The following is a 26562-nucleotide window of genomic DNA, read 5'->3' on the forward strand; positions in this document are numbered from 1 at the left end:
CAACACAACAAGGTACGTTACAGACCACAAAGTCTCATTATTTGCTGTCCATTAACGTGTGTTGATGTGTGGCAACTGTGACCACAAAAAAACACCTCGGCATAATATGCAGTTAAATAGTTGCTGCTGTTTGTTCATGTGTGTGAAGTCTTCAGTACAGCTGTCCCCGTCAGTCCTCTGTGGTTATTGTTAGAAACAAATGGTGCCAGTGGGATACCTTTCATGACACATGTTGGCTCTCTTTAAAGTCGCCAAACAGACTGGATGTCAATCACACCTTCACAGACAATCTGCTAGTGTGTGTGGTGTGTCCAAGGCTGGGAGAGGAAAAACTCAGTATGTTAGCAGGAGTTAAATGTGCTGACTGACTGGGATGGTTGTAACAAATACAGCACTATGCTCAGCAAAATCCTGCAAATTGTACCAATGCATCAAAAGTCTTGACAGAAAGATGATTTGAAAGATTACATTTTCAGGTTGGTCACAATTTACAAGAAAATCAGCAGGAGTGGGAAGTAACTAAGTACATTTACCTGAGTACTGTGCTTAAGTACAGCTCTTAGGTACTTCCAGTATTTTAATTTTCCTCTATACTTCTACTACACTAAATGTTAGAGGCAAATATTATTTATTCACAACATTCATAGCCTTTGTATGATCAACTGTGTAAACCTAAGTGGCTTTATGTCGGCCAGCAGTTAATCCTGTTGATTATTTAGTGATTACCCTCAGAATTTCTGTAGTTGGTCCACATGTCCTGGAAAAATTCTATGAAATTTCGGTAATATTTTCTGTGTTTATTGAGCATAAAACAACTGATAGGCAGGCTATACAAAAAAATGATGTCATCAAGGCATGTGAAATTTCAAATATAAGTCCTGTCAACAGACGTGTGAATAATGTTTTTTTAATAAAATAAAAAATCTATTAAATAACTTAAGTTACCAGTTATTTTGCTAATTCTGATTATAACTACGAACATGATTGATTAATTATAGATTAAGCTACCCAGCAGTAAATAAAGTGGTTAAAATTAGCTTCAACTTTACCAGCTGCAACAATAAAGTGATGATTACAACAATCCAATCATAGAATATATTTCATCATATTATTATTATTATTATCTTAGTAATTGTTCTGTAGAATGGGTACTAATTTGTGGTACTTTGACTTGTAACTGATGATTTCTATTACTTTTATTTCAGTAAAATATCTGGTTACTTCGTTCACTAAAGATAATATAATATTAGCATATAATTAGCATTCCTACAATGTTTCTGTATATTTTATATTTGTATAGTAAAAAGTTAGTATAGTGAAAGTAAAAAAAAGAGAAGAAAAAATACTAGCATTAAAATAAAAAGAATGAAAAGGTTGAGGGAAAAATATGGTTTTATCTTTAACAATGCAGTGCCGTTTATAAGCTTAATGTGTTTTTTTTAAATGGGAAAATCTTCATTTGTAAAGTAATAAAAGCTGTCAAATATTTATTGTTGAGTGAAAAGTACAAAATGTGGTGAAGTTTAAAATAGAATAAAAAATTAATACTAAAGTAAGACCTTTATTAAACAAGAAGCTGGTTTTCATGGAGACAATACAGCTTTTGACCACAGGGGGCGCCAAAACAACACAACAAGAAAGCAAATATGTTCTTGTCAGACCTTATTTATATACAGTCTATGTGCAAGACACGCAGTTGCTTGAAAATGAAATAGATAAATAGACACAAAGAGTCGTACGGACACAAAGCATATTGTAAGACATACCACCTTTATTAAATGCACAGTATCACAAGGAACATTTCCATTAATTGTGGATAAGCTACTCACATGATGCACAAAGCATTGAATTGATTGATAGAACTGGCTGATTAAAGCAGGATTAAATCTGCCAGGAGAGCACGCACGCACACACGCACGCACACACACACACACACACACACACACACTCTTGCATACAGATGTATGTGCAAACACACACACACACCATCTCTTAGACTTTAGTGTGACACACACACACACACACACACACACACACACTTTGTATTCACACAGTAAGTAAAATTTGTTATCTGCACAGGAATGAAAACTGTAATCTTTTTTTCATTTACCATATATTTACAAAAAAAATCATTAACGCCCCCCCCCTCCCCTCGAGATAGATTACATTCAAAAAAGGTCCCGACCCTTCTAGATTACATTCAAAATAATATACTATTCATGATGCAAAGTCACAGTTATTCATCTGAAAGAGGATCAAAATAGGCTACAGTCAGTCAGAGGTTGTGTGGTGGGGTTGGCCAGGAGGCGACCTTTGACCTCCTCGCCATCGGGCCACGCGTCTGCTGGGACGCCTGTCAGCTAGGAGCGATCTTGATGTTTTTAATCAGATCCAGAGTCTATGGTCCTCCCGCAGACAGACAGCATCTCAAACAGCCTCTGTGTCAGCTCCCCATCACAGTGGAGACGAAAGAGGAGTTTTTTCTTTATTTTTCTCTATTTTTTTTCTTCTTCTTTTTGTTTTCTTCTTCAGAGAAAAAACACATTGTTCAAATAAAGTCCTCTGTAGATCAAAAGTTGCCAAAAAAGGATTGTATTCTCACTGGTATTATGAACGAGCACAAAGAAATTATACAATGTAGCACAAATAAAATCGTATTTACATATAGTATGTATTGCCAGTGGCCCATAACACTTCAATAGATGTCACACGGTTTTTGACATGATACCTGCTTAAAACAGATTATACTATTAAACATAGCCTACTATTGATATAGACAAATATCAGAACTGTACAGAATGGACAGCAATTTATGTACAGCCGACACGTGACTATTATACAGAACTGACAAACTGTAATAAAAACATAGAGGAATCTTTTTCATCAAGGACAATGTGTCAGAGTTGCTGCAGTCAAGGGTGATTATTTTATTTTTTACTTTTTTTTTTGTTATTAAGTGCAGTTGAGGTCGAGGCGGAGAGTGGTCAGCCGCTCAGGTTGTGCATTTGGGGGTTAAGAAACACTACAAAGTGCACTTAACTTATTGTCTCAGCAGAGAGCCTTTACTGCTTTATGACTCCGTTTGGAAATACATGACGCTCAGAATGAATGACTGCTCTTTTTGCAAAGATGAATACAGAAGTTTGTACGAGACACTTGGACCACCACGTTTGATTTAATATTTTAGCCTTTTTTTAAAAGTCAAAATAGAGATATGGAAATTAAGAGTGTATTTTAAAACCTTTTTTTTTTCCTACCAAGCAGTCTGTGCTTTAGCGATGCCCGAAGTGATGAGCAGCCCCAGACGCCGCCCGGCTGACTGGGGCCGCTCAGAGACATGAAAGCACCCCTGGGACACTTTAAGGGCAATCAGACTCTTAATTAATCCTTTCGCTGCGGCCCTTTTAGCCTACTATGCAGAATTAAAGAGCTTCACTCTTGTAATGTAAATAAATGACAAATAAAATAACGTCAATACGTACAAAAACCAAAGTGCTGAAAACATATAAATCCTCATTATATTGAATAAGTGCACAGTAAACTGCATTAAAGCGCCCCGTCAGTGCCTCAAAACATGAATCTGATCTGAATCTCACAGCCTGCCTCTAATGATGCATACAAAACCACGTCACTTACAGATATGGGCCACCGAACAAAAACAAAAAATCTGCTAAATGGCATTTTGCTGGTGAATGAAAAGAAATAAAACAAAACTGTGCTCATGTTTTTTGTTTTTTTGAGCTCAACAGCTCCCGATGAGTCCTCATTCTCTGTGCTTTAGATACATCAAATGAAAAGATTGTGAAATGCACTCCAACAACGTTTAAAACATCACTTTGTAAATATAGATGACCTTGTGTGGAGATATTTACACAAAATATAACACATGAAGATGATTATTTTTAAAATAAAACTTGTAAAATGCTGTATGCCCTTGTGTTTTACAACCTCAACGTTGATTTTACATCCGGAAGTCCTTTAGTGGACTTGAGTCAGTAACACTTCATAATAACCATCATTAATTAACGGTAAATTGATAGTTAATCAAACTTTAGCTTAAAAAGTTATTTTTCTAAGAGTTTTTTTAACAATGACAGAGTTAGATATGTTTACTAATTATTAATAATCCCATAGTTTATTCTTTTAAAATTTCCTGTTGCACACATTTAAACATTTTATATACTATATTAAGTATTTGTTAATAATTACTAAATTATTTATAGAAAAAAGAAAAACTACTCCTTTTCGACATTAAATTTATTTGAAACTTTATTATTTTGTTTATTGTGATTTTGCAAAATTTCTGCAAAAAAGGGTTGCTTGCTATTCTTGTTTGTATTATTTTTATTCTATTTTATTTCATTATAATTGTTTTGTATTATTACTATAAATATTTTGTTTGTTTTTAACATGTGCGAATAAAGAAAGATCAATCAATTTATAAAACTTTAATAATTGTTTGCAAAACATATATAAACAAGTGATGATTTTAATATTAATGTTATTCAATGGTTAGTAAAGCATCAAGTTACATTACTTTGGCCCCATTCAATAATTTATTGATGATCTGTAAAAGAGCAAATATTTGTGCACCGATCTATATTAATAATGTTTATAGATCCTTGATTAATTATTTATGAACTATTTAACAAAGTGCATATAAAAGCCATCCAAGTAATCTTCATATATGGTTGTGTTATATTGTGGCAAAATTAAACAGTTGAACAAAATAAATTAAATTACTATATATATATATATATATATATATATATATATATATATATATATGGTTAAAATATAAAATTATATTATATTACTAATAATGAATTTTATTATTTTCTTAACAGAGAAATAATTTACTGAAGTTTGATTAGCTATTCATTTACTATTTTTTAATGATTGTTGTTATAAAGTGTAACAGAGTATATTACAGACACAGGCACCTATGAGAATCTATATGGGTTTTAAATTATTTCTTAAACGTACGCGTATTATAATATAGACGTATGTTTAAAATGCAAACAAGCAAAAGTTTCTGTAGATGACTCAAAAACCACAGGTTGAAATCAACAGCTTTGAATGAAAACAGAGTCAACATTTATAAATTCTACAAATATTAAAATAGTCTGTGACATATAAAGGAAAAAGCTTCAGCTGTAACTTGAGTATTTTTTTTTGTCTTCCTGCAGAGTGTGTCTCTCTGTGTGTTGAAAGGAGACAAAGCTCTATCTACAAAGTCGTGTCCACACACTGTTCATTATGGAGACACATTATTTTCCCTTTCAGAGATTATTTAACGCGATGAATGCAGACAGAGTAACCCAGTAATCGATGACTGATTATTTTTATGCCTTTCACATATAGGAGAGTTGATGGATTGGATAAATTTACATAATCCTATATGCATTTTGGTTTCCATTTGTGAAACATGCCTCAGTAACATCTGTAAATGGATAAATAAATAAAAAAAACAAGAAAAAGAAAAGAAAACACTCAGAATTTAAGGCTTTTCTCGATGTAATGAGGAAACGGACGATAGCATTTACAAGAACATTTACAGCCAGGTACTGTACACAGACTCACAGTCGCACAACCTTCATTTCCTCCTCTCCTCTCCGTCTCATCATGTGCAAACAAACACCCCCAGCTCACACACACACACACACACACACACACACACAATCATGCACGCAAAAGTACATACAAGAGCCTCAGCCTAGTATGTCCAGGTACACAGGTGAGGCCTTGGCGAGGCTCTGGAGCATGCTGTGGATCTCCTTGATGTTCAGCCTCATGTAGGGCTCCCTCTGCCAGCAGCCCAGCATCAGGTCATACACCTCTTTAGGACAGGTGCGAGGTCGCTGCAGCACACGGCCCTGCGTGATGCACTCTATCACCTGCAGGATACACAGAGTCCGTATCTGTCACTCAAATGAAACGTTAGACAGGTTGAGCGTTTTCATTCTCACTTTATAGATGGGACCAGCCTGAAAAGGTTTGCTGCACCTTTTATGTAGTGGTGGAAGAAGTCTTCACATCCCTTACTCCACTACATGTAAAAGTCCTGCATTCAAAATTCACTTAAATAAAAGTACAAAAGTATCAGCGGCGAAATGTACTTAACCCATAAGAACCCAGACCCAGTAATCCGTAAAGGAAAGTTATGGGGGATATACCACAGACCAAGTGGACCACGTAGAAAACATTTATGTTGCTTTTTTTTTTTTAAATGTCAAAGATCTGTGATGTGACATATATGTTACATTTGGCATTTATGGTATTTATGTTTATGATATTTCTTATTTTAAAATAAAAAACTAGACATTTTCTGCTTACAGGAACACAAATTTGCCTTTTTCTTTGCATCTCCACAACATTTATCAAAATTGTGATTTTGTTTAACAATAAATCATTTTTCAGATTTGTTTTTAAGTAACAAAATAAGAATAAATCAATAATAAATAAAAACAAATATCCATTTGCCTTTTTGTTTGCATCTCCATAACATATATCAAAATTGTGACTTTAATTTGTTCAGGAAATGTGGTCAGAACAAGTTTAATGCGATACAGGAGACAATATTAACAGATTAGAATTGTTAAATGGGTTTAAACTTAGCCTCGTAACAGAAAATAAGCTTTTTGAAATTAGCTACTTTTTCACATTTCTGTTTCCAGTCACACACATATTTTGGAGAAGTCACTTCTTGTCAAAGTCACATGACCACCACACCAGGGTGTTGAGTATACGTCGATTAGGGATTTAATGAGTTAAGGTGAAGCATAAAGTTGAATATGGGAGATTATAGAAGATTTAAAGTGTTTGTTACATGCGTGTCACTATGGGTTCTTATGGGTTAAAGTATCAAAAGTAAAAGTACACTTTATTCAGAATGGACTCAGATGTTTTACAGATTGTTTTATTCTAAATATATTGCTAGGTTATTTGTATTGATGGATTTATGTAAGCAGCATTTCATTTTGTAAATACAGGGCTGTTTTATATATACAGTCATGGAAAGAGTCTTCTTTAATTTCTTGTTCATTTTAATGCCTGGTACAACTAAAGGTACATTTCTTTGGACAAATATAATGATAACAATAAAAATAGCTTATAAGAGTTTAATTTAAAAGCTGATATCTAGCCATCTTCCATAGTTTTCTTGATAAAAACCAAAATCATCATCAAGATAAGATAAGACTTTATTTATTCTGCAGTGGGGAAATTTAGTCGTCAAAGCTGCTCAAGATACAGACGTATAGACATATATATTTAAAAAAACCTGAATAAAGAATAAAATAAGACATACTCATATATAGTAAACATATTATATATGTCTGATTGTTTCTTGTGTTCTGCAGATATTGCACATTATAGAATAATATAATTCAGCATGTTAAACAGGTTGTTGTATGTAGTAATATATTATTATAATATTGGCTTTTTGATGCATTTATGTGAGCAGTATTTTACTGTTGTAAAGGTAGGGCTAATTACTACTTAATACACTTTTATGTGGTTTAATTTATAAACATGCATCATCCATTTTAAACTTATCATGTTTTTATGTTAAATCTTGACCTGAAAAGTAACTAACTTCTACTCCAGCTAAATGTAGTGGAGTAGAAGTATCAAGTTTCATAAAATGGAAATGCTCAAGTAAAGTACAAGCTCTTCAAACTGCACTTAAGTGCAGTACTTGAATAAATGTCCTCAGCATTGACTAAAGTGTCTGCAGATGTGGTGTGACTCTGACCTCATTGTTGGAGAGCTGGTACCAGGGCTGCTTTCCATAGGTGAAGATCTCCCACAGCACCACGCCGAGGCTCCACACATCGCTCTCTGTGGTGAACCGCCGGTACATGATGCTCTCTGGGGGCATCCAGCGGATTGGCAGCATCGTATGACCGCCCACCTGCAGAGAGACACAGAGAACCGGCTCAGAGCTGCTGCACTGTGGATGTTTCACCACTCTGATACATACTGGAATATCTCAAAACATACTGAAGGTTTTACCAGGAAGTCTGGTGCAAGTTTTTAATGCTTGAGTGTCATAAGGACTGTCTAGTTCCTTGTTTGTTTTATCTGCACTCTCCTCCCACTCCTCAGACCTGCCATCCTCAAGCCATGCACTAGATGCCCTCAGACTTCCAGACTTTTCCCATCAGCCCTGCAGGTATTCACCAGCACATTTCTGCTTGTTTCCTGTCTGATTGTTTCTTGTGTTCTGCACTTAGACTGTTAAAAAAAAAGTGGATATAGTCATAAAAACTACACCTATTGATTTGAGGTCTACTGTTGGGTTTTAACTGTGTATAAGTAGCTAGATGACATGTTTTGGCAAGTACAGGACTCAGAGAGCACTAAGTTACCAGGTGGAGTTTAACTTCTTTACTGTTGTAGCCTCAAGTTTGCTGTTTTAGCCAACGCCATCATGGGTTTTTTGGAGCCAGAAGTGATCATATTTGGAACCAGAGGAGACAATGCACACCATGTGTACCATCAACCTGACTGCCCCAGACTCTGTTGCTTGTTTCTAACACTTTTTGACTAGAGTTTATATTGCTTTATATTTAAAAATGTACCTAGGCCTGTCACCATAATTACTATATCGACTTATCGTTTGATATATAAAAATGGACAAGATAGTTTTTTCCTGGACTCAATATATTGTCATTTACATGCATGACTTTTTGTGCTTTTTTTGTGTTGTGTTTAAAGTAATGCTGCAAATGTTTGACAGGTAGTACGATGTGGCGGGAAAAAAAACGAAATTTCCCAAGCAGCAATTCCAGCTGTTATTTTTTAATAATAAAATAATGCAATACATAATGATTACATAATGATTTTTTTGTTAACAGAGTCTATTTAATTTGTTTTGGTTGTAGTTTATTTATTCATGTTTTATTTATCTAGGATATTTTAATATTTCTTTCCACATTTCAGTTCCAATGTTTATTATTCTCAAGATTTAAAAAGTCATTGCTGTGGAAAAAGGATGTACTCATTATTCTCCAATATCGTTATAAAACTACAACAACATCGATACAATGATACCGGAAAATATATCGTCCTAAAAAATGTGTTATCGTGAAAGGCCTAAATTGACCTTTCGTTATTGTTATTCCTGTCCCGTCCCAGTTCAGTGATAAATAGTTAATTTGACTCTCATCCTACAGGAAACCCCCCCAAAAAATGGCGGCCTTAAATAGGCGGACAAATAATAATTTGTTCCTTTTTAAATATAAGCAACACTACACACACTGCTGGGACTGAAAAGGTCACTTAACACATACTAACACATTTGCAGTAATATTTATATTAGTTAAGATTATAAATAGGCCCAAACATTCTTTATGCAGTTATTATTTCCTTTATGTTATTCCCTTTTTCTATAGCTTCCATAATGTGAGGTAAACCAAAAACAAGTTCACAGATATTTAAACGTGCACATTGCTGCACCTCTGTACTGACAGGTCGTTGTTAGAGACTTGTTTCTCACAAAGTAGCCACGCCCTGAAGCACACTTTTGTAAATCAACCATAATTTACAAAATGAACATAATTTATCCAGTAATTTTAGCTGTCTTAACTGTTTCTTCTTTACTTTTAGCTCGTCATTTAAACTGTTTACTAACATATCTCTTAGCTGCCTGTAATATGTCGATATATTATTTTAATCAAATCATAATTTCTATGCTTTTTTAATGTGTTGAGTTACTCTATAATCTTGAATATTCCACCCAATAATAAAAGGTTGAATTTCTGAACATGGATGAATATTTAGCATAGTAATTAAATATTAAAATAATTAATCATATTATTTGTATAGCACTTTAGAATGTACTCAAGACACTTTAGTAAAAAAATGTTTGTTAAAAATGTAACCAAGTCAAAGCGGAAAACAATATTGATATATAGAAAGGAAGGGACATTTTTGTCTTCTAAGTTACAGTAACAAGCACTTTAAAAAAGTAATTTCATAACAGTGCCATTATGTAAACAAACTAGCATTTAATGGATTCAGTTTCTTAAAATGTCTGAATATTTTGTACTTATGATCAGGACTGATGTTGGTTAAAAGATTTAACTGAGAAAAAATGGAAAATAATATGAGTATATAATTTTATAGTGTGTGTGTGTGTGTGTGTGTGTGTGTGTGTGTGTGTTTTTGACACATTTGTCCTCAAAGGACATCAGTTACTCTACAATGTTTCAGTATGTGGCTTTGTACATCCCATAATACAAAGAGTTGTTTCTATTATCCATGGATTCAAACTGTGTGTCAGTCTAACACAATACAGATAAACTTCACCACAAACTGCACCCTCACAATGATCATACAGCTGGACGCCTCTCTAAAACAATTTCAACATTTAGAACCTTCTTCAGACTACATTACTTTTAGCAAAGTGTACCTAACAAACTGGCAAATGACTGTATTTTTCTATCTAGAGCAATTAAGTTTAGTCACTCTGCATTCCCGCAACACGCCTGTTATTACATCAAAACCTTTTATCCAACCAGCGTCTTCATGTCCATCAGATATTTCCTGTCCACTAAATACATTTCCTGCTCTCACTGTCTCCTCTTTTATCTAATCATCATCCTTTCACGTTCATCACCTCACCTAAACTCTCACACTCACCATCATATATACACTCTGTAACTCTGGCAGATCAACAGTGGTGCCAGGATGTCATTCTGTATCAAGGTTTTCACCATATCAGAATTTCAAACTTCCTGCCTTAAATCTTTTCAGCAAAAGGATATCACACTCCTACAGAAAAAACAAACTTCAGTCCCGTCCCGATCCAAGAAGAACAACTCCTGTCCCATTTCTTTGTTAAGACCAAAAGGCACAAAAGGGCAATGGCACAAAAAAATAAAAACTCATTGGACAGGGGCTCTTCAATTTCTTTAATGAGGGGCCAGCTGCTACATCCCTGTTTCTAACACTCTTGGAGGGCTGGAGTCTATATTTCTTTATGTTTAACCCTAACCCTACCAACCCCACAGCCAGAAAAGCATGTTTTCTTTAGAAGATCCCTAAAAATTCACCATTTATCAAAGAACCTATAAAAACAGGCATTATCGTTAGATTTGAACTTTCCAACAGTCCTTGAATGGATCATAGGTCATGAGATGTTTGAGACAAAGATGGGCTTGTGTTTTATTATAGTTTTCTAATTCTATTTATTTCTATGTACATTTTTGAGTTATAATTTTTGCAGTTTTATTGTTGGGTGATCTAATTACACAGAATAACTACATATTTTGGTATATTTAACTTCTTTTAAAATGTAAGGAATGTGTTTAATATCTGGAACAGGCTATTTTGTTTATGCTACGAAAATGGCGTAGTCACTTTAAAAGAGCCACATCCAACAAGAAGATTCTGTGGATTTACCTGCTTGTGACACATGAGGAATAAATGTTCATCTTCTCACTCTACAACTGATGTCGAGTGGATTTTGTCGGCTCGGTGGGACATGTGTAGCCGTAACCACTAGTTATGTCGCTTCTGCAGTAATACGAAAAAGCTTAAAATTTTGATATTTCTATGAAAATTACTTTATTCTATGTGTCTCATTTAAAACCTCACCAAAAATAAACTGTTCAGAATAACCAGATCCTGTTAAAAATATTGAATTCTGCTCCTCAGCGACACTGTGAAGCCATGATTGATTCTGCTGAGAGGAACGGTCACGTGACAAATATTCACTGAAAATCAGACAGAACTGCAGGCTGTTTACACAGAGCAGAGGGAAAAGGACAGGAGAGGCTATAAGTACAGGTTATAAAAATGCAAATAGTTCAATGTGTATAGCATGTGGAGACATGTGTATGACATTATATCTGTGTTATTTTGGACAAAAGACATTTTTGAGTTGTTTCCACTTCTAGCCATGATTGTGCTGATTCCGTAGAGCTGCAGGACTTTTATATGGCAGTGAAATACAAGGCCACAGTGAGTCAAATGTCTCAAAAGAATGGCCTCCGTTGACTTTTTTTCCTCTCCCGTCCCATTCCTGGGATAAATAGTGAAATCCCACAGGAATCCCGATTTCTCTAATCAGCAGACAGCATAGGATAATTTGTTTCTTTTTATCAATAAAAAACCTGTAAACAGTGCAGGTACAGAAAAAGTCTCTTAACACATATCAACACATCTGTACTCATATTTATAGTAATTTACATTATTAATGCTATTCTTAATTGTTGAAGGCCTACATATTCTTAATGCAGTTATTTGGGTTTTTTTTTAATATAATGTTTAACGCATCACAAGTTTCCTCTGAATAAGTAATTTTCTTTCTTTCTCTCTTTTTAAATAAAAGCAGTGGAAATCATATAGTTCTAAACATGGTATCAAAACAGTATCCGGGTATCTTTACTTTCGACAACTTAACTCTGACTCAAGTTTAATTCACCACTAAACTAAACATGAGGCCATCTCATCCTCTAACTGTGAGGTTATGCAGTTATGTTCCTGGTTGATCTAATTTATTACATCACATGATTTCCTTTGATTTGCGAAATGAAAGCAGCATTATAGCAGATGCTTCAGATTGCTTGTCATGTTCATGCTGTTGCTCCCTATTTGATAAAAAGGACTGATATCAGGAGTTGGTGACAGGCCGAACGTATCTGATGAAGGGAAATGGACTGAATCTCTGAGTTGTTTTTGTGTGTATAAATTTCTAACTCCTCATCCAGCAGCAGAGGGCACTGTGGGATTCAAGCTGGGATTTTAGACAGAAATGATGAGGGAATCAAATACATCCATCTGTTCCTCAACACAACAAACTAGTTTGTTTTTTTACTGGCCTGTATTTTAGCATCAGAATGTAATCCATCAGTGTGTCACACTATATACCATCCCATAACTGCCCTGTCTTTAATATGATGCCAGTCATGTAGAGTGAAGGGACGTATTAACTCCTTGCCCAGGGAAAAAGAGAAACTGTCGATGCATTTTTGCACTGTTGGCCCTTATTACCATGGAACAGTAATTTTATGCAGATTATAGAATTTGCATTTAAATGGTATTAAAAATAGATAAAATACCCCTGGTTAAAATTGTCATTTCTGCAGCTACACAGTTATTTCTGGCCAAAACTGGAATAAAATTCTAATTACATATTTGAGACTGTGCGTATGTGGCTTCGTTTCCATATTTCTGTATATATATCAGAGGGTTGTGAGTGTGTGTGTGTGTGTGTGTGTGTGAGAGAGAGAGAGAGAGAGAGAGACTGGGGGCAAGAGGAGGTGAGAAAAGGGCAATAATTAAAAAAAATACTCACTCTGTAGTAGTCTGTGCTGTAAACGTCTCTGGACATGCCAAAGTCTCCTATCTTGACCAGCAGGTTTTCTCCTACCAGGCAGTTTCTGGTTGCCAAGTCTCTGTGGACAAAGTGCTGAGAGGCCAGGTAGACCATGCCAGCCGCAATCTGTTGGGCAATGTGCAGCATCTGGGACTGGGTGAGCTCCACCAAGATACTGTGTTGACCGTCTGCCATTAGCACTGCATCAGGACCGTGAGACCTGCACTCAACACAATCAGAGCCTTAGAGTCTTTGTAACAGATAATAATAATATTTATAATATTGTGCAATACTGTAATCATTTTTGAGTGGGTAAACATACCATGAAAATCTACCAACGCTATCTCCAACTAAACTATATTTTCCTCATACAATTTGGCAATTTATAAAAATAAAAAAGTCTGGAAAATATCAGAAACTAGCTTCAGATTGCATGATTTATCTGATGAACGACCCCAAACTGAAGGTTATTAAATTTACAATTAAACTAAATGGACAAAAGTAGCAAATTTTCATATTTAAAGGTTAGAACCAGAAAATATTTTATAAACTATATTAATGACATAAACAATTATCATTTTATTAAAAGATTCAACACATTGATACAGCACTAATTAAAAAAAAATCAAAAGTATGCTATCAGCATCAACATTTGTTATCAAATCAACATGCATGCTAGAGCTGTGTATGTCATGATAAGATACATATCAGGATCCAAGAGTTATGATTCAATATATATATTATAATGCCAAACATCAAATATTCACATGTAAGAAGTTTTTTTTTTGCCAAAATAATTTCTAGATAATATATTCAGATGGGAATGTCTGTTGTTTTCTACTTCAGGGTATTAAATGTCTGCAAATCTGAATCATGCAAAATACATCTAGAATTGCAATAAAGCAGCAAGGATCATATTGGGATCATGATTAGTTAACACAATTGTTAATATATAGTACACAGTATTTTCTTTCACTTAAAAACTAAAGCGGAAAACTTCAAATATATTATTATTTATTCATTATTATTTAAATTAAATTATTATTTTACAAATGTTTCATAACAGTGGAATTATGTAAGGTTACATTTCTAAACTTTGATGAATATTTAAATCTAATTTACTATCACAACATATATATATATATATATATATATATATATATATATACAGGGCTGATGTTGGTTAAATATTTAACTCAGTCACAGTGTAAAATAATATTGATATAAAGCATTTTACATCAGTTTTAGGAAGTGGACATTTATCTCTTCTTTTTTTTGGCACTGGACTTCTTTCATAACAGTGCCATCATGCAAACAAATTAGAATATAATGGATAACATTTCTAAAAAATGTATGAATATTTAGTTCTTATGATCAGGACTGATGTTGGTTACAAAGATTGAACTCAATGGAAAATAATATTAATATATAATTTTATTCATTTATTCTTTTTTGACACAGGCATGTCTGTCCTCTGTTATTCTGTTCAAAAACCAAAGTTTAAAGACAACAATCTGTAGTGTTAACAGGGATTATATGACAGACAATTTCTTGGCTAATAGCACTGACTTCCTGTTGTCTCCACTGGTGGCCTGGCATAAACCCCAATAACTATGCATTCATCATTAACCCCAGATATGGGCTCAACCCGTCATATTTACCAGCAAGGCAACACTAAACCAGATCTAAATTAAAAATGAAAGATACATTTTTTAAGACTTCTTCTAAAAGTAATCTGTAAATGTTGAAAGTGCTGAAAGGGTGTTTTCCGCCAACAAAAACAACAGAATCCAGGAAGTCACTGCTCCCAGCTAAGAAATACTGATATTATGAAAACCACATTGTCATTTTTACATTACATTTAGTTCTTTGTACGAACTAAACAAAAACATTTTTACCCGAAATATCGACTACTCTACAGCTACATTATCGATTACTTTAAAACATGTCTAGAAGTGAACATGAACCTACCTGAGGAACTTGTTCAGGTCTCCATGTTTCATGTACTCAAACACCATGATGAGCGGGTCGCTCTCGACACACACGCCGTAGAAAGTGACAATGTGTTCGTGTTGCAGGTTGGTGAGGAGCTCGGCCTCTCTGTAAAAGTCAGCCCGGCCGCTCTCGTTGGCTTCTTTCAGAGTCTGATGAGAAACAAAGACAGAGACGAGGTGAGGAGCATTATCTACAAGAACGTACATGTAGTCACTAGAAACTGAGTGACACATGCATTGATTATTAGATCTGTACCTTGACCGCCACGTGGAGCTTCTCCTGGTCGGGTGTCAGGTTGTAGCACTCGGCGAGGAACACCTTACCAAAGGCGCCCTCTCCCAGCTCCCGCTTCAGAACGATGTTGTGTCTCTTGATGTGCTGGACAACTTAAATGCAGAATACGACAAATCACTCTCAAGGTCATGGATACGTCTTGGTTATTTGGTGGAAATTTTTGCATGCATATAAAAATATTTGCTGTCTTCAGTGAAAGTTAAGATACTTCAGGAATGTATCAGTTACAGGTCAAATTTGCAAGTCTGCAACAAGAGTTTCCCAGTATACCATTGTATGAAAATCAACAGTATGTATAATAGTATAATACCAGTAGGGTATTATACTATTATACAAAACTGAGAATTTTTTCATTTATTCTCATTATAATGTTCAACCTTTTGTTTTAATTCATTTAAGAGTCATTGTAATAGATGATTATAATAATAATAATAATAATAATAATTGTGTGATATGCCATACTGCAAAAGACATTTTCATTTCTAAATAAGTTAACATACTGGGAAAATCTGCGAACCCTAGCTCCAACTAAACTATATATTTTTTTACAATTTGACAATTTATATAAAAATTGGAAAATAGTAGAAAAAAAGCAATTATCATCACATATACATACATACTCAACATAACACAAAAAATATTTAATTAAATAAATACAATATACATTTAAAAAAATATTATAGATATGTTAACTAATTTTAGGCAAACAGTCATGGTATAAAGAACAAACCCAATGCCTAAAGTCTGACTAAAAATGTGTTTTTAATGCATTCAGAATCTGCATTTGCACTTATATTAAATCCATGTGTCATCCAACAACATAGTCCTACTTTTTGTGAAATCTGTACAAATATTTGCATGTAAACGTAATGTTATTTAAAAACAATAGTGTTTCTGAGAACCTATATATTATTCCTATACTCAAGTTTATCAGTGTATCACTATTTTCTTCTACCTCTACTGTAATGTGTGTTTGAGAAAGAAGAACATTCAGGATTTTTTCTGCTGAGTTGAGCTTCTGTAAACAGGCTTGTGTTTCTGACTCGTCTAACAGTCCAGTTGCCCTGCAGAGCAGGCATCACTATCACAATGCAGCAGGATGCTGACAATAAATATGGCGTCCGGCTGTGACCCCTGTATGGATTTATCAGAAAAGGTCCGGGTTACCGGTCATTTCTGGAGCGAGACGGTAACTCACACGTGTCAGATTTCAGCATGCTGCCGGAGTTACGGAAGTACTGTGGGTTCTCAATGACAGGAATCTTTGTCATCCCAATGATCACTGCGTCTGGACCCATCTCCGAGGACGACGGGGTGTTGTTGCCATTGGAGACGTGATGAAGAGGGCTGGCAGAGTCATCGTCATTACTGATGACTGAGGAGGAGCCTAGGGAGCCACAGAGGAGGAGGTGGAGAGGAAAGAGAGGCAGGAGGACGACATGTGGAGAGAAGAAAGGAAATCGTGGTCAAACAGGAGGAGAAAGGAGACAGAAGCACTTGTCAATACAAGTTGTACATAATGACAAAAAGACATCAGATCTTAAATCAGCAGATCAGAGCCCTCAGAACAAAGAAGGAGTCACAAATTCCTGTGGTCATATTTATAATGAAACAGCAGAAACTGAAATGAAATTTGAATGAATGATAACACTTCCATGTAGAGTGGAAACAAAAGACGTATTTTTTTAGGCCAGGAAGGTAGCATCACTATCGGGTCTATTGAGAATTCACCTATGGAATTTTTGCATTGGATTTTGCATCGTTGCAGAAAACAAGCTCTGTGGTAAACACATTTCTGATGCTGACAGAAGTAAATAGCAAACGTTATGTTAAAGTCCATGGTCACGACTTCTGACGATCTCCAACAAGCTAACTAGCCATTTTGACAACATTTTGAACGTTTAGAGGCTGTGAGGAGGACTACTGAGATAGTTCCTGTCTGTGTCCGGTGTGATGACCTTTAATGTGCCCGACAACCACTGTTGTCTCATTTAGCGACTTGTTAGCAACCGCCTTTTTAAGGACAGGTGAAAACTTCAAAATGTACAAGTGGGGGTGTTTACTATGATATTTTAAACGTTTACGTTCACGTTTATAACAAAACGTGAACATTTCTTACACAGGCAAGTAAGTGTATGTTTATGTTCATAACGCAACTTATTGTCTATTGGAACACGTGTTTAAACAGCAAGTATATCTCCAGCCTTAGAGGATAGAAACAAACGACCCGTGAGGTTGGGTTGCAGGACTTGTGCTCATCTAAGATAAAGATATAAGAGTGCTATCCATCTTCTGATCTAACTCAAGAAGAAATGGACTGTATATTTCTAAAAAATTATTCCTTTAAGACAATTAGTTCACCTTTAATCCCAAACTTGGAGTTTCTTCCATATTTCAGAATGATCACCATCAGAACGCAGCCGGTCAGGGCGACTCCTGCTATTCCCACAACTACATAAACCTGAGAAGACAATCACACACACAAAAAAAGAGTTTGAAACAAAAACAAAAAATCTGGCACCCTTTTAGATCAGATCATGGGGTTAGGGATCCCAATGAAATGTGAGAACTCACATGATTATTTGATGATAGGAAGGCAGAAAACAAATATTTATACAACAAAAAATTGTGTTTATCCTCTCAGACTTCCCTCTAAACTTTGCGTTTTGTTTTTTTAAGATTAGCTGGAATTACAAAATAATTTGGGCGTTTCTCGCCTTTAAAAAAATCACTCAAACAAAACAGTAACAGAGGATAACAAGTAAACATTTGTTTTAAGGGTCACGAGCCAGGACAGGAAGCTCTGCTTTGAATAGTGAGGAATAATGCTTACTGCAACACTGTCATCCAGCGGAGGGAGTGGAGAGTCTGAAATATAGAAAATTGAACAATGATTAACTGCATAGAATTACGTTTTTAATGCTCACTGATGAGTGTCATGTTATATCATGTGTAACCTACCGGTGGTGTCTGAGCAGCAGCAGGATGCAGGCAGAGGACAGAGGAGGAGAAACAGATCAGCTATTATCAAGCTAATAAGTATAATTATTGTTATTTTTATAAATCGGAGTCATTACTTACAGTAGTAGAAGTCTTCTGCTAAAAAGAAAAGAAAAAGTATGTAAGCAGTCTGCTTTATGAAGTGAAATGTGCTGATTCTTGCTGAATGTACTGCTGTAAACAGACACCTGTGTGGTCGATGTAAGGCGGGTCGATGAACTGGGCAGACACCTTCTTCTCGTCCCGGCCGTACTTATTCTTCGCCACCAGCCTGTACACACCGTTGTGGATGTGCGTGGGGTTGACCAGCTGCAGGCAGCCGTGGTACTCGCTCTCGGTGGAGACGTGGATCATGGTGCGGATGTAGTCCTGCTCCTTCAGAGGGATGTTCTTGTGGTACCACTGCAGCTCCGGCTTAGGGTTCCCCGTCACGCTGAAGGGGATGCACCAGTGGTGGTCCCGCTCGGGCCCCAGCAGCTGCTGGATGGTGGGGGCAACTGACACGGAGGTAGAGGAAGAGTAATAACGGGATGATAGGAAATCAACACCAGGAGTAAAAGCCAGTAGGAGAAGCAACATGTATGGGCTCAGAGAGGAGATGCAGTTAGGGGGTGAAAAGTGACGTTTAAACGCTGACATCAGGAAAACAAGGAAAAGGAGAATGAGGAGAAATGTGGCGCTAAGGCATGAGGAGCTTCACAGGAGGAAGAGTCATGGACAGGAAACATGGAAAGTCAATAAGATTTGCCAAGAGACAGTAATGATAACAAACTGAGGAGCCTTGTGCTTCCACATGAAAAAAACAAGGTTCAGAAAAAAAAGCATTTAACAGATCATGAGAGGAAATTAGACACAATAAACTCACCAGTAAATGTTATCTCTAAAGATGTATGCAACAGTTTGTTAACATTAATAGACAATAATAACAGAAATGTCCTTACAGAGAATATTGAGCTGCAGAGTGGCCTCCGTCTGACCGACCATGTTCTCGGCGCTGCATATGATCACCTTCCCATTATCATCAGGAGAAAGGTCTGACAAGCTGAGGCTGCTCTCTGTTTCCGAAGGATCAATCTGTAAACATTATTTTTGCGCTATATGTCATACTACAGTATGTATGTAAAAGTGTACAATAACCAGACAGTACAGTATATCCTCAATAATACAACTAAGAATATGCAAGTCATTTTATATCTACTTTTTCTTAATATCAACAGATCCTATGAAAAAAGAAAAAGGAGAGGCTCCATTATCCTTAAACAACTGGGACATACTACTTTGTGCCACGAACTTTGACCCTTTTTCTCATATATTCTGCATGGAGGATCGTGGGTAAGAAGATGCAGGTTTGCATACTGCAAAATGTGACCGGATGCAATAGGAACTCTTGGTAAATTTGACATACTGCATTTGACATACCATGCATTGGGACATACTTTATCTTTTTTTGGCTTACTTATTAGCATGATATCACACCGCACCATCAGTATGTCCCAATACAAGCCAAAATTACCAGGATGTCCTACTGCATCCAGTCACATTTTGCATTTTGTTTTTCTGGCTAATCTTACCCACAATCTTCTGCACAGCGAAAGACATATCACGGTGTCTGAGCCACCAATGTTGAGCAAGAGGGTCAAAGTTCAAAGCCAATGTTATGACAATTGGATTTCCCAATTGTTTGCATATTGCATGCAACAGGATGTGCTTTGTAAGGGCAGCTGAAGTATGTACTAAAAGAAAAAGTCTGCCGTTTGGACACAGCACAAGACAAACAATGTTTGTCTTTTAATAATTTTCTTGCTTTATTTGACAGAAAGATACAGAGTGAAAGAGGGAGACAGAGGGGAAGACTTGCAGGGTATTGGCCATAGAGATGTCTACCTTTTCTCAAACATAATGGAACTAGATGGCATTCAGTTTGTGGTGCTCAAAGCGCCAAAAACATACATTTGTAAACCTCAGGAGCAACCTCAGTCTCTTTACAGGAATCATGACCTAGTTACTGAAGGTAATCCACAGACTTTATTGTGAGAAGTTTCATGGAGGAACTATTTTCTTTCGACTGAACTACTTTCTACTGTAGCTAACTGATACTTCTAGCTCACGAGCACCACTGAGCTAGTTAATGTTAAGGCTCAGCTGAGGAGGAGCCGTTTATTAGGGGTGTAAATCGCGGGCTTCATCACAACACGATATTAGATCCATTCACTGGACAACAATATGATATATGCCAATATCATATGCCCATTTAACACAACCTCTTACATTCATATCAACTCTAAAATATGATTTTACTATTTTTTTTCTAAGCTCTTCCAGATATTTAAATTAAAAACAATCCAGTCAGTTTTTATACAAAGAATAAGAACATCTATACAGCCGATATCTACAACACTACATCTATAAATACAGTAGCAGGTAAGAGGAAAAACCTGTATTTTTGATTTGGGGTTGACTGGTTCTTTTAATTGCTGTTGACAACTATGGAACGCTACGAGAAGAGAGTAAGATTTTTTTTTGTCTGATCAATCTGGTATTTGGTCTGAGTCTCAATTTGTTGATGTATATTTTATTTTGAAATGGACGTACGTTTGAAATGGAGTATGTTTATAGTACAATATTCCTACATTTGCTTTATTTACCACTTCTTTAACTACAAAATGAAAAAAATAAGTAATAATTTACTTAAGTATTTCCATTTTATGCTATTTTAAACTTCTACTCTTCTACATTTTATTGTACTTTTTCTCTACTTCATTTATCTTGTCACATCAGTTAATAGTTACTTTGCAGATTGTAACACAAGTAAGAGTTTTAATGTAAGGAATTTGTTGATGATTACAAAAATATAGAGTCCGAGCCTTAACACCACTACTCTGTCGTAACCTTCGAGCTACTGTAGCTCACAGCTCTGAAGCTTCATTGGAGCTTCATTTTGTATGTGAAATTTTAAAAAAGATTCCTCATCTTGTCCACTCCACTCAAACCCTAAAAAAAATCAGTAATGGACCAGAACCAAAGGTTTCAACAGGAAGTTGTGTTGTAGACCGGCTCACCTCGTGGTGGGTCGAGAGCCAGTCGAGGTTCCACACGATCTCAGGGGGAGGGGAGCCCGTGGCCCTGCACACAGCTTTGACATTACTCCCCTGCATCTCCGTGAAGGTGCTCGGGTTGACCTCTACTCTGGGAATCACTGCGAGACAAACAGCAACATTTAACATCCGACCAGAACTTTACATATTGATTCACTTGTTTACAGATTTATTTCCGTCTTTCCGGCCTCCATTAAAAGCGATCATCTCTCTTAACGTTCAATAATCAGAGCCCCCGCGTTGCTTATTATAACATGGTTTCACATTACCACAGTCTGGTGGGGTGAGTGTGGAGAAGGCCTGTGGCGCTCCTCTGTCGTCTAAGCATTTCAGGTCCTGACTGTCGAGGTCTTCTAGGAGCCTCAGTTTGATCCACATGTTCTCACAAACACAATCCAGAGGGTTACCGGCCAGCAGGAGCCTGAGAATTAAAAAAAAAACACAGTATGTGGGAAACTCTTTGGCCGCACACACTGAAGAAAATGCATTTTCTGTACACTTACGGGAATGTTGTGTTTAAGTTCTGAAATGTTCTCCATGACAGCGTTGATAGGTTATTGTCTCTGAGATTTCTAAAACAGGAAAAGGGGAAAAAAGCAATTTAAAATCCAAGCAAGGCTTCTCTTGCATACATCAATGACTAAAGAGTAAAATGCTTCTTACACATATTGAAGTCTTGTATTGTTGAAAAATGCATCTGATGATATAAATGTCAATCTCGTCTTCATCACCGTTCTGTTGTGAGGTTAAAAAGTAGTTATAAGCTAATCTAACAAAAACTGAAGCAAATATGTTGTGATTTTATGTAAAAGACGTGATACTTACAGGTTTCTGAGGTTTATGTAGTGCCTCAGACTGTTGTCATTGATGTCAAACAGTCTGTTTTGATTAGTAATGTATCTGTGAAAGAATAAGAAAGTAAAGTCAGTTTTAGAAGTTGGTGGTCAGCTAAATAACTTTATGTATGTTTGTGTTATATTCTACAATGTGAAACAAGAGAATCACTTGTGTGTATTTTTAGGAAACTAAATACCATGACAGTGTTTGTATTTTCCCCATTTTGTAGCCATAGTCAGCTGAATGTGATGTATACTGCCCACACAGCTGTCATGTTCCTTCACTGAGGGAATCTGGTCTGCAGGATATTTGGTTATCAATATAATGTAAACCAGTACAACAGCAAGTATCTGCACACTGGCAGGATGTTCACTGACAGAGATATGCTTTTGTATTGTTGCAGTTATTGTTCATATTATTTTCTTTTTTAATGCAGATCAAAATAGAGCTATTTTTTATGGCCTAATAATGCCACGAAATATAAAAAAATTGACAGACTCACACCATTAAATGTGTATTATGATAGTATCTGGCAAGATAAGTTAGTAATCAGTTCCCATTTATTCATCTTTAAATAAACAAATCAAAACTCAAAACCCTTTGAAAAAAATGGGGACCAGCTGAACTTATTTACAATGTTTTCCAGATCATTATAGTGCAAAGCAGACATTTTATAACACATTTTAAAGTGGATTTTTTTCACCATATTAATTAGAAGTATATGATTACATAAATTAACTGGTAACTGTGAAAGAGCATTTTAAAGTAAACAAACCTTTCACAGCATCAAAAAAGATCAACAACTTTGATTTAGATGCCTTAAAAATTTCTGAATCTTGTAGTAACAAGATGTTCAGTTGTTGGTGGCTGGGAGATTCTTTGTTTACATGTGGACAGTGGTGAAAGGTAACTAAGTAACTAACCATTTCATTCTACTTTATACTTATATTCTACAACATTTTGGAGGCAAATATTGTATTTTTTACTACATTGATCTTGAGGCTTGGCATTATTTTCTAGTGTCTTTTCAGATTTAGATAATTACCCGGCATTTTATAAGTAAGTTGAATTAGCTTCACCTTTACCAGCTTCAATATATAAGTTGCATAACACATGAATGCATTACTAATTATAATCCAATAATTCTCTGTATATTTTATTTTGAAACTGACTATTCATCTGAATATTTTTACTTTGGTAACTTTAAGTACACTGATACTTTTGGACTTTTACATAAGTATGAGTTTGAATGCAGGACTTTTACTTGCAACAGAGTATTTTTACACTACAGTATTGCTACTTTTACTTAATTTACTACTTTAACTGAATGCTTCTTTCACTACTGCATGTGCATTAACGACACAAAGCTGCAATATGTTACAGGATAAAGTATCTTTAAGGGTCAGTGTTGCATCAGAAGTCAGGAATTACGAATAAGGCATTTTATTTTTCTCTAAATTCATGATTATATTGTTAGAAGGTGCAGCTGAGAAACCTGATCTCCATTGATTTATAAGACACAACTGCACATTTTACCCACAAAAAAGATGTTCTTTTACACTTTTTTCATCTGCAAAATGAACAATATAATAATTATTTAAGTATTTACATTTAATGCTAATTTAAACTTCTACTGAACAACATTTATCTTCATCTATCGTAACATATGTAAGAGTTTGACTGCAGAGTATTTTTACACTACACTATTGCTACTTTTACTTAATTTACTACTTTTACTGATTGCTTCTTTCACTACTGCATGTTGATTAACAACACAAAGCTGCAATATATAGGCTAAAATATTTAGTATAAATGTGATTCAACTTATATATAGCCAAATCTTCATTGAAATGTTCTTTTCCATATTATGCTTCATATAAATGATTTACTAGCCACAGCTGCACACTCTACCCACTAAACAGATGTTCCTTTACATTTCTTTCATCTACAAAATGAGTAATATAATATTTTTGGACCGGACTACAGTAGACGCCTATAAACTACATCCATGACACCTATAGTTCCAGTCTGTCTGCTTCAGTAAAACTCACCCAGTCTCCCCTCCATCCATCCTCCACTGGGTGCCATGCAGTTGTACACTTGTGCAGGGTTGTAGCAGGTACACTCCGACACAAGCCTACACACTGACGCAGATAAGGCTACATAACTGTGGATAGCCTATCGCTGGCTGTATACAACTGATGTGATCTCATGTGTAATCTGGCAACAATGTGGTCATTTCTTTTTTTTTTCCTTTTTCTTTTTTTCTGTGTGTGTGAAATGTTGGAGGTTATATCACACCGCCACACAAAAGCCGAATTAACACCTCGGATGCTGCGTCGGGCCTAAACATTTACTCCATCACTACCTCTGGAGCTGTTTTGTAAAGGAAACACCGACTAATCCAAATAAGCCTGACGCGCACTCTCACCACCATTACGCATACACACACACTATCGTCGTTAGTGGCACGCGCGACCTCCATCTCCGCCACACAGACATACACACACGCGCGCGCACATATACTAGGCAACATGATCTGACAAACCCAATGGTTATAAGAGAAAAATCACACGTTTTGTGTTTGACATTAAGCGCAGAAGACAGATCGTCATTGATCTTTAATCCACGGGGGGAAATAATATCAGGCCTGCTGTTATTATTATTAGTATTACCTTTATTATTATCATAATCCTAGCCCCTGGGTATTATTGCGACCTACGATCGAAGGTAGTTATTTACGCATTGCATCCTAATAAGTTCATACGCTGTCTGCACGATCATTTTCATACACTTACATCTCGGTGATGTTTTCCATGTCATCTAACGTGAGGACAGGGAAATCCTCGATCCCTGGTACAGAATCAATACAAACAATTCTTGAGATGCTGCAAGTGCAAGATGCGGGGCAAGCATCGCTAAATCTCCACAGCCCCATCAAAACCAAAAACAATCCAAGACGAGCCATGCCATATTCCCCCGCGCTGGAGTCCATCGCAGGTCCAATGATATCCCACGAATCCCCCAAACAGAATTTGGTCAAATTTAATTATTGTTAAGATTTCCTCCCTCGCCGCTTCTTCTTCTTCTTCTTTTTTAATATCTGGCCAAGTTAATCCTTTCGACTCCGCAGGGGGGAAAAAAGACTACGCCGTCGGTGAGGAATGCGCAGAGCCCACGGTTTTAATATCAAGATGCCATGGACTGGCCTTCCCGTCTCCGCAGAGCTGGTATCACACTACTGCATATCGATGTCGTGAAGCAAGGTGTCAAGTGGTCCGTCCTGGTGCTGCTGCTGCTGCTGCTGTCTCACTCCTCTATCTCGGGCACAGACGCTTCGCCTCTGCCTTGTAAAACAAATATGAGGTGTTCCAGATGTTAAGAGATCAATAGGCAGGGCCCCCACGAGCGATTTCTCATATGTGTGGTGATGGGGAGGCAAATAAGAGAGACTGCACAGTGGAGTAGGGATGCGTGGTGATGCTGCGTGTGTAGGGAGGAAGGCTACCTGCATGCGTCTATCGATTATCGCCGAGGACGAGCGCATCTCCGCCAGCCATCACTGGGATCGGGTTTATAGGGGAGATGGTTTGCGATGATACCCTGGAGATGTATTCATGACAAGTTGTATTTATAGGAATTTCTTTGAGGGGATTGTTTTTTTTATATCACCCTAAAAAAAAACAAAAAAAAACATCACATGCTGCAGTCTCATTGGGCTGCACGAGTGGCCAGCTGTGGGGTCAAATGCCCTGTTTGTGGCGGGCACAACAACAATATGGATGTAAACTCTTGTGTTGTAGTTGCTCTGAAGCCATGCATTGGATGAAAGCAGCGCTTTTTCCACACCAACACTGTTGTACGGTTGGCCATTAGGCCTTTAGTGTGACGTACGGTTGACGCACAAGACGGGGTGCATCTATGAAAAATAATTACCTATACTATGTCTGCAAGCTTCAAATGGGTCTCACTCCAATCACTGGTCAGTGAGCGACATAGGAGCTAGATTTTTTT

The 26562-nt window shown here is 36.3% G+C and overlaps 1 protein-coding gene across 1 annotated transcript; it reads right to left on the reverse strand.

Moving 5' to 3' along the window:
* Nucleotides 1-4777: 4777 nt before the first annotated feature.
* Nucleotides 4778-26054, reverse strand: ntrk2b (neurotrophic tyrosine kinase, receptor, type 2b). Its single transcript, XM_059358554.1, has 18 exons — nt 25347-26054; nt 22537-22611; nt 22375-22446; nt 22215-22283; nt 21981-22132; nt 21676-21812; nt 19558-19690; nt 18805-19113; nt 18698-18715; nt 18578-18586; nt 18450-18484; nt 17978-18077; nt 16815-17003; nt 15578-15708; nt 15299-15471; nt 13307-13547; nt 7757-7915; nt 4778-5897 (listed from the first exon to the last, which is right to left on the reverse strand). The coding sequence occupies exons 1-18, from the start codon at nt 25541-25543 to the stop codon at nt 5712-5714; spliced, it is 2385 nt and encodes a 794-aa protein (XP_059214537.1). The 5' UTR covers nt 25544-26054; the 3' UTR covers nt 4778-5711.
* Nucleotides 26055-26562: the final 508 nt, after the last annotated feature.

Source organism: Centropristis striata, chromosome 19, assembly GCF_030273125.1.
Source record: "Centropristis striata isolate RG_2023a ecotype Rhode Island chromosome 19, C.striata_1.0, whole genome shotgun sequence".
Taxonomy (NCBI): domain Eukaryota; kingdom Metazoa; phylum Chordata; class Actinopteri; order Perciformes; family Serranidae; genus Centropristis; species Centropristis striata.

Excerpts from the sequence above, each read along its gene's own strand:
- ntrk2b (XM_059358554.1), bottom strand. The coding sequence starts at position 25,543 with ATGGACTCCAGCGCGGGGGAATATGGCATGGCTCGTCTTGGATTGTTT. Across the intron at positions 22,612-25,346 it reads ATGGAAAACATCACCGAGAT|ATACATTACTAATCAAAACA; the intron begins GTAAGTGTATGA and ends ATTCTTTCACAG. Across the intron at positions 5,898-7,756 it reads ACCAGCTCTCCAACAATGAG|GTGATAGAGTGCATCACGCA; the intron begins GTCAGAGTCACA and ends TGTATCCTGCAG.